Consider the following 9,489-nt stretch of genomic DNA (forward strand, 5'->3'; position numbering starts at 1 on the left):
AAGGAGTTCTGACAGTTCTCAATGTAAAAAAGTTCTCATTTGATCCCTTTAATATATATATATATATATATATATATATATATATATATATATATATATACAACAACAACAACAAAACCCAATACCACATAAGTGGTGTATGGGGAAAAAGGTAGAATGTTTTCCCTGTTCAGGCTACTCGGGAGGGCGAGTAATCCGACCCCATACTGTGATGTACGCAGCCCAGCAGGATTACTCCCTGGCTGTTTCCAACCCTTCCCTGACCACCACTAAATATTCGTCCCAGACGGGATTCGAACCAGAGACCTTTTGCAAGGAACTCAGTGCCCCAACCACTGGGCTATCTAGTGATGGTTTATATATATATATATATATATATATACAGTGGCGGAGCCAGGATTATAAGTGGATGGTGTCATAAAATGGCAATGAAATGTATTACGTAGCAAAAATAATCGAAAAAGTATTATCAAGTACAAAAATAAGAAATCTACTTACTTTAGTATTACAATTGTCCCCTACGATATTTCATTCGTTGGAAACGATTCATAATTGTTTCATCTTTAACTCTAGCAAGCGCTTCTCTTTCTATGGCACCAAGAAGACAACCGTTTAAGAAATCATCATTCATTCGATTACGCAAATCTGATTTTAGAAGCTTCATTGTCGAAAAACACCTCTCTACTATTGCAGTTGCAACAGGCAAAACCAAGGCAAGCTTTAATAACCGGTAGACATAGCGAAATGATATATCTTTTTCAGTTTTAACCATCAATCTAGCTAGGTCGCTAATCCCGTTTAGGTTGGCAAATTGTTCATCGCGCCGCATAATCACATAGTAGACATCAAGTTCACGCTTAAGATGATCTCTATTAGCTTGACTAAAATCCATTGATTACTCTTGCTTCTCAATATCATATTGCTTATTAAGAGTAACAGCTATAGATTGCTTTGGCTTCATTAAATCTTCACATTTTAGACGTGCTCTATTGTGAAAGCTATTTACATCACCCTCATGAACACTGAATCTATTTTTTTTGTTCCAATTGCTAAATCCATCGCTCACAAATGCATCACTCCCACATTGTTTATCTACATGATCTCTACATAAGTAACACCACAACAAAATGCCTTGTCCGCCTTTACGCTATACTCTAACCAACAATATTCATCAAACCAAGCTAGGACAAAACGTCTATTAGCGGACGCTACTTTTTTTGCCGGATACACATGACCACGTGGTTGAAAAGGTCCTCTTTGCAAATAAAGTCTCCTAATTTCATCTCTTTTATTAGGGTCATAGTCTAATATATTTTTTCTGTCTGCGGGATCCCAAGGAAGATTAGTTATATCAATTTCTTTTGTCTTTGAAGGAATAGAGTTAGATCTTGGAATTTTGTTGGAAAGATTTGCGCTTGAAGGTTCTCCCATATTGGATGGTTTTCTTTTTCTTACAAAGTTATCAAGTGTGCCTTGCATCTCTATAAAATCAACATTAAATAAATTGTACAAATAAGTAACATAAACAATTCATAATATGATGATAATATCAAGTAAATCAGGATTATCAAACACTCAAATTAAATTAAGCATAATACTTAAAAAAGTAAGTAAATAATAAACCCTAAAATTTTAGATAACAAAAAAAATACAAGTAACAGACTAAAAGATATATTGATACCTAAATTGAGATTAAAAACTTAATTGAGAATTGATGGTTACACTTGTAGTGGTTATCGTCTTCTCCTAATCTCCTTTGCTAGCGACAAATTCAATTTGGTCATTTTCTTTACTCCGTATGAAACCCCTTAACCCCAGGCAATTTTACTCCGTATTATTTACTCCGTAATTGCAATTGCTCAGTATTACTCCATGTTAATATAATAGAATTGGGCTAGTGGGCTAATGGAGTATTGGAGTAATGACAACATGTAATAAAAAATAATTGGGCCGTGAGTTTTATATATGGGATAGTGTAATGTATAAAAATTTGGTTGGTGTCAATTGTTTAGAATCCACAAATTTTACCTAAAATATTACATAACTAGTAGCTTATTTTTTTATCCGTTGGTGTCATTTGACCACACCATGCTCTATATCCCTCCGCCACTATATATATATATATATATATATATATATATATATATATATATATATATATATATATAATCCACAAATTTTATCTAAAATATTACATAACTAGTAGCTTATTTTTTTATCCGTTGGTGTCATTTGACCACACCATGCTCTATATCCCTCCGCCACTATATATATATATATATATATATATATATATATATATATATATATATATATATATATATATATATATATATATATATATATATATATATATTGAAAGAATGATAAAATAAATAAACGTATTCGAAGATCAAGATGTACAAAATGAGTACAACTTGAACCAGAAACTAGCCTAGTAAACAAACACAATACACACTTAATCAAACAAATCTAGCTAACCAAATTTAAATGTGATCTATACAATTTACATCTTCTATACTTTTACATTAAGTGATCACAAAAAAAAAAATAAAAAATAAAAAATAAATAAATAAATAATTGATATTAATTTACATCATATACTATCATTGTCTAACTTTTCAGAAAAAATGTAGATAGATCAAAAGTCACGACAATCTCCTATAGAGGAAGCTACATTATCCAAGACAGAGTTACAGTAGACAATGATGACATCTTGAAGAAGATGTTGAAGCAAGTAGGTCCGTAAGCGTTGGGTCAGCGGTCTTGGAATATGGCTTCTGCACAAAGGACACGTTGAATTGTTAGATTTGTTATAGTTTTAGATTAATTTAATTTAATTAGTGATTATTCTTTAATTGATGAGGGGTGATTAGTGTGAATTAGTGAATATATAAGAAGATTTCTTTTAGGAAGTTGAATGTGTATTATTGAGATTGTTTGTGTGTTGTGTGTTGAGTACATCTAATTTTGGATTACAATGTGGCTATTTATAGCCATCAAATGACGGTGGACAATAGTAACTTTTGAATCTTCTAGCCACACTAGCAATATCTAGTAATTTCTAGTATTTACTTACTAAATATCTATTACTTACTAAATATCTACTAATTACTTATTAATTCTAGAATAATCTAGAAAAACATTATGATATTTTAACACTCCTCCTTAATGTTTTTCGATGTTACTAAGAGCATGTTACGTAGGAACTCGAACTTTGATCTTGGGAGTGCTTTGGTGAATATGTCTGCAATTTGCTCTTCAGTCTTGCAGTATTTTAATTCAATCTCTTTCTTAGCGGTGACTTCTCGTAAGAAGTGATATTTGATATCAATGTGTTTTGTTCTTCCATGAAACACAGGATTCTTTGTCATTGCAATTGCAGACTTGTTGTCGCATAATATTTGAGTAGCTTCATCTTGTTTTTCGCCCATGTCTTCAAGTATTCTTCTTAGCCATTTAGCTTGATTAGCTGAGTTAGCGGCTGCGACGTACTCGGCTTCGGCTGACGATTGTGCCACCGTTTCTTGTTTCTTTGATGTCCATGAGAATACACCAGATCCAAGTGTGAATGCGTATCCGGAAGTACTTCTCATGTCATCCACCGATCCGGCCCAATCACTATCAGTGTATCCCTGAAGCTTCGAGTCTATAGTGGGCTTGTACCATATTCCGTAGTCCATGGTACCTTGCAAGTATCGTAGTATTCTTTTAGAAGCTCCGTAATGTATTTGAGTAGGGTTTTTCATGTACCTGGATAGCAGACTCGTTGCGTACATTATGTCAGGTCTTGTTGCTGTTAGATAAAGTAGACTTCCAATGAGACTTCTGAATCTTGAAGCGTCTGCTTTCTCAGATCCATCTTCTTGTCTCATCTTCTCATTGGCAACTAGTGGCGTGGCTACGGTTTTACAACCGTATAGTTTAAACTTTTTCAGGAGGTTTTCTGTGTATTTCTTTTGACAAATGAAGATGCCTTCATTTTCTTGACTAATTTTGATGCCAAGAAAATAACGCATCAAACCAAGGTCACTCATCTCGAACGTTTTCATCATGTCTTCTTTAAATTCTTGTATCATTCTCTCATTGTTTCCCGTATATATAAGATCATCTACATACAAGGAAATAATGAGAGTGTTAGAGTTACCTTGGGTTTTGATGTAGAGTGTGGGCTCACTTTGACTCCTCCTGAACCCTGAACTTGTGAAGTAGCTATCAATGTGACTGTACCAAGCACGTGGTGCTTGTTTAAGTCCATATAAGGCTTTCTTCAGCTTTAGGACTTGATCTTCTTTTCCTTTCTTAATAAACCCTTGTGGTTGCTCGACGTATATTTCTTCTTCTAGAAACCCATTGAGAAAGGCTGATTTCACATCTAGTTGGTGAATCTTCCATCTTCGTTGAGCTGCTAATGCCACAAGTGCTCTTATAGTATCTAGTCGTGCTACGGGTGCGAAAGTTTCGGTGTAGTCGACTCCTGGTTGTTGCGAATAGCCTTTAGCTACTAGCCTCGCTTTGTGTTTTTGTATAGAACCATCAGGGTTGAGCTTTGTTTTGTAAACCCACTTCACTCCAATTATTTCTTTATTTTCTGGAGGATCAACTAACTCCCATGTGTTGTTTTTCTCAATCATTCTTATTTCTTCATTCATAGCAGCCACCCACTTTTCATCTTTCGATGCAACTTCATAGCTTTCAGGTTCTATAGTTGTGAAGTTGCAAGTCTCGTACACCTCTGCTAACTTTTTAACTCTTCCCGGTGTTGACTCTGGACTTGAATCTTCTTGCGCTGAAGGTAATGTTGCCGAAGGAGAACTTGGCGTAGCAGGGCTCGTTTCTCCTGTGCTTTCATGACCGGAATGCTCTGTTTGTAGTGGATGTTGAGCTGGAGTTTCTATAGATATCCGCGGCAGATATGTTTGTTTTTCAACTTTGTCTTCCTCCCAGTTCCAAGAAGCGTCTTCGTCAAACTCCACGTCTCGGCTAATCACGATGTTATTGGTCTTCAGGTTATAGACTCGATAGCCTTTTGACTGTGTGCTATAGCCCAAAAATATTCCTTTTTCTGATTTTTCATGGAGCTTGTGACGTTTCTCCTTAGGAATATGGATGTAGCAGATAGATCCAAAAACTCGTAAGTGTTTTGCTGATGGTTTCCTTCCACTCCATGCCTCAATTGGAGTCTTGTTTTCTACGGCTTTAGTTGGACATCGATTTAATATATATACAGCCGTGTATACAGCTTCAGCCCAGAAACTGTTTGGAAGGCCTTTTTCATGTATCATTGTTTTGGCCATTTCCATTACAGTTCTATTTTTGCGTTCAGAGACGCCATTTTGCTCAGGGGCGTAACCAACAGTAAGTTGGCGTTTAACTCCTTCGTCTTCACAGAATTTGTTAAACTGTGTAGAGGTGTATTCTTTTCCTCTATCACTCCTTAGCGTTTTTATATAATGGCCACTGCTTTTTTCTACGAAGTTCTTAAACTTCTTGAATATCGTAAATACTTCCGATTTTTCACGCATGAAATAAACCCACGTCATTCTAGAATAGTCATCGATGAAGAGAATAAAGTACCTGTTTTGGTTAAGCGACGGGGTCCTCATTGGTCCACAAACGTCAGTGTGCACCAGCTCCAGTATACCTTTCGCTCTCCAAGCTTTGTCACGAGGGAAAGGTTTTCGATGTTGCTTGCCCATCATACAGCTTTCACACGTGTCGGTGATCTCTTCTATGTTCGGCAAGTCTCTCATCATATTCTTCTGTTGGAGGATTTTTAGTGCGTGAAAGTTAAAGTGGCCAAATCTTCGATGCCATAGCCATGATTCTTCAACTTGAACTTTCATGGCTGTGTCTCTGATATACTGCCAACGAAGCGGAAAATTTCGATTCTCCATTGGCACCTCGGCTATTAATTTATAATTGTTTTTCTTGTCACGAATAACACATGATTTGTCTTCGAAGAGTAAAGAGTAGCCGTGCTCCATCATTTGTCCAACACTTAGCAAGTTACTTGCAAGGCTTGGTACTAAAAGAACGTCATTAACAGATCGAGTGACGTTATTAGTTTGAACAGTTATCGTACCTTTGCCTTTAGTGTCAACAAGCGCTCCATTCCCTAGTTTGACGCGGGACTTTACGGACGTGTTGATACTATCAAATAACTTTTCATCTCCTGTCATGTGGTTGCTGCACCCACTGTCGATCAACCAAGTATCGTCCCTCTGTTTATTTGCGACATGACAGGCATAGAATAGCTGATTTTTGTTCTCCGGTATATCTTCACTTTCTTCCGTGAAGTTAGCTCGATGATTTTGTTTTAAACGACAATCTTTTTCTAGATGCCCAAATCTTTTGCAGTTATTGCATTGTGGTTTTCCTTTATGAAAACAATCTTTCTCCAAGTGGTTTGTCCTTTTGCAAATACCACATGGAGGGTAGCTTTTTCTTTTTTGATCAAACCACGTTCTGGGTTTTGCTCCTCCTCTCGAATTTTCTTCAAGATTTCTTTTCCCCCTATTATTAGATTTTTGAGACCTTAATTTGAGTTTAGATTGAAAGGCACTTTCGAGTGAGTTTTCACTGCGCCGACTCAGTCTAGCCTCGTATGCTTCAAGAGAGCCAATTAATTCTGGTACCGACAGAGTCTCGATGTCTTTCGACTCTTCGATAGCAGTAATGACATGATCGTATTTTTCTGTCATACTGATAAGTATTTTTTCTACGATTCTCTTATCAGTTATGTTATCTCCATAGGCTCTCATTTGATTTACTATTTCTTTAATTCTAGAATAGTAATCTTTTACGGTCTCAGTCTCTTTCATATTTAAATTTTCAAAATCTCTTCTGAGAGTTAGAAGTTTGACGGATCTCACCTTAACATTTCCTTGAAATTCTTCCTGAAGGATCTTCCACGCCTCCTTGGCTGTCGTAGCTCCCATGATTCGTGGAAAGATAGACGGTGTCAAGGCTTGTTGGATGTAACCTAAAGCGGCAGCATTTCTTACAACATTTTTGTTGTATTTTTCCTGTTCTTCCGCGGACAGAGTTTCGTCGTCTTTTGGATTTGTAAACCCGACTTCGACAATATCCCACAAGCTTTGTGCTTGGAAATATGTCTTCATTCGGATGCTCCAAAAATCATAGTTGTCGCCATCAAAGATGGGGACGGGAATATTGTATGCACCGACGGTAGTCATGGTGTATTCGAACGAACGCCCAAAATGGCTCTGATACCACTTGTTAGATTTGTTATAGTTTTAGATTAATTTAATTTAATTAGTGATTATTCTTTAATTGATGAGGGGTGATTAGTGTGAATTAGTGAATATATAAGAAGATTTCTTTTAGGAAGTTGAATGTGTATTATTGAGATTGTTTGTGTGTTGTGTGTTGAGTACATCTAATTTTGGATTACAATGTGGCTATTTATAGCCATCAAATGACGGTGGACAATAGTAACTTTTGAATCTTCTAGCCACACTAGCAATATCTAGTAATTTCTAGTATTTACTTACTAAATATCTATTACTTACTAAATATCTACTAATTACTTATTAATTCTAGAATAATCTAGAAAAACATTATGATATTTTAACATGAATTATGTTTTAACCAGGCATCAAGGCAGTGACCATGAAATTGGACGCCATGTTTGCAATTTGGAAGCCTTCTGTACTCATCTATTGCAGACACTTGACTAAGGCATACTAAGCAATCATACACAATCATGTCTTGATCAACTTGTTTCGTTACTGCCGTTTCGTTCAAACTGGCCAATCTCAGTAATGCAGCTGCGGATGACCGTCTAGCTTGTCGTCTCCAAAACAACCAAAAGGCCACCATAAAAGTCGATGTAGCACCAACAAACGGCACTATTGTCATCTCTGTATTCAGCACTTGATCCATTATATATATGATTGATTAGTTAAGAGTCTCAGTGATCAAGTGGGGGTGGGTTGTTGTTTTTGATTGAATTACATATATGACGATCAGTTCAGGTATTCATATATTTATATGTATCATGTATGATAAGTGTTGGTACATAAGACGTGTCAAACACGGACTAAAAGTGCATACGAGGGTCGTTTTCAATTCATGTGGTTTCATTAATTAATATTGAATATTAATTAATTTAGATAACATGATGCATGTTTAAGGTAAGGGTCAATAGTAAATTACAAAATATGGGTACTGTATTCTATTCTATTCAAGATTTTTAATAGACTCAATTATGTTCAAACTTTGACCTTTGAGTGATACAATATCAATTGGCACGAAGACCGACCATCAAGCAACTCACCCTCATCAAAGCAACTCACAATATGGGTTTTTAAGCACGAGTGTCTGTCTATTTTGTAGTGTCCATTCCAGGATTGAAAATGGATCTTGAAATTAATTAAAGTGGGAGCATCGTTCGGTGTTCTTGGTTTAAAGTTTTGGTGAGAAAAAAAATGAGGTGGACCAAATTATATAGGGTAAATTTCATTAAAAGATAACCTTTTTACATCAATAAACTATTTTAAGTAATCTATGTATATTTTGACGTTTAAAGAATTGTTTTATCAAATGTTAATCAAAAAGAGAAGTATCGTTACTTTTAAGTTAGAACTTCGTTATAAAATTAACGATACTCCATTTTTTAAGTAAATCATATGCAAGCCTGATCATTGACACTTCTTGATGATATGAAAGACCTCGTAAACAATGATTCTTACGAACTGGATATTTACTTGATTTTCGTTATGTTCGTAATATAATCGTAGAAGATTTACGGCACACGTATGTGCCAGTTACCAGACTTGCATATGTTCGTTATCATTTGGTAAGTGCTAATGATTAGGCCCGCGTATGATTTACTTAAAAAAATAAAGTATCGTTAATTTTTATACGAAATTCTAACTTAAAAGTAACGATAACACTCTTTTTGATTAATATTTGATAAAATAATACTTTAAACGTCACAATAAACATAGATTACCTAAAATAAGAAATTGAGGTAAAAAAATTAATTTTTAGTGGAATTTGCCGATTATAAATTATACATAAACATAAACATAGTAGGAGAAAGCCAAGAATTTTTTTTTAGAAAGGCAGGCATTCTATATATTGCAAAAAGGAAAAGAGTACATCTAATGAGCCAACACAACAGAAGCTCATCAAATGAGAAGTTCCCACACTTACATACAAACATATGAAATCCTAACTAAACAAGTGGTTAAGCTAGAACACATATGCCAACACGCATTTTAGAAAAACGCGACATAATTAAGTAACAAAAATACTCGGATTGTGAAGCCAATTGTGCCAATCGATTGTGACGCCCCGTACAAAATCATCGTGTACGGATCATCAACAACAGGATCATTACAAGGTCAAACACTATATGCTGTTAAAAAAAAAAACCAGTTTTGCATTCATGAAAAGATAGCGTTTTACAAAAGATAATATGCTTCCTATGAATAGAAGCATTAACATAAGTATGTGACA

At 35.3% G+C, this 9,489-nt stretch overlaps 1 protein-coding gene across 1 annotated transcript; it reads right to left on the reverse strand.

Annotated features, from left to right (window-relative positions):
• Window positions 1–505: 505 nt before the first annotated feature.
• LOC139889494 (uncharacterized) lies at window positions 506–892 on the reverse strand. Its single transcript, XM_071872442.1, has one exon. The coding sequence runs from the start codon at window positions 890–892 to the stop codon at window positions 506–508; it is 387 nt and encodes a 128-aa protein (XP_071728543.1).
• Window positions 893–9,489: the final 8,597 nt, after the last annotated feature.

Source organism: Rutidosis leptorrhynchoides, chromosome 2 (assembly GCF_046630445.1).
Source record: "Rutidosis leptorrhynchoides isolate AG116_Rl617_1_P2 chromosome 2, CSIRO_AGI_Rlap_v1, whole genome shotgun sequence".
Taxonomy (NCBI): Eukaryota; Viridiplantae; Streptophyta; class Magnoliopsida; order Asterales; family Asteraceae; genus Rutidosis; species Rutidosis leptorrhynchoides.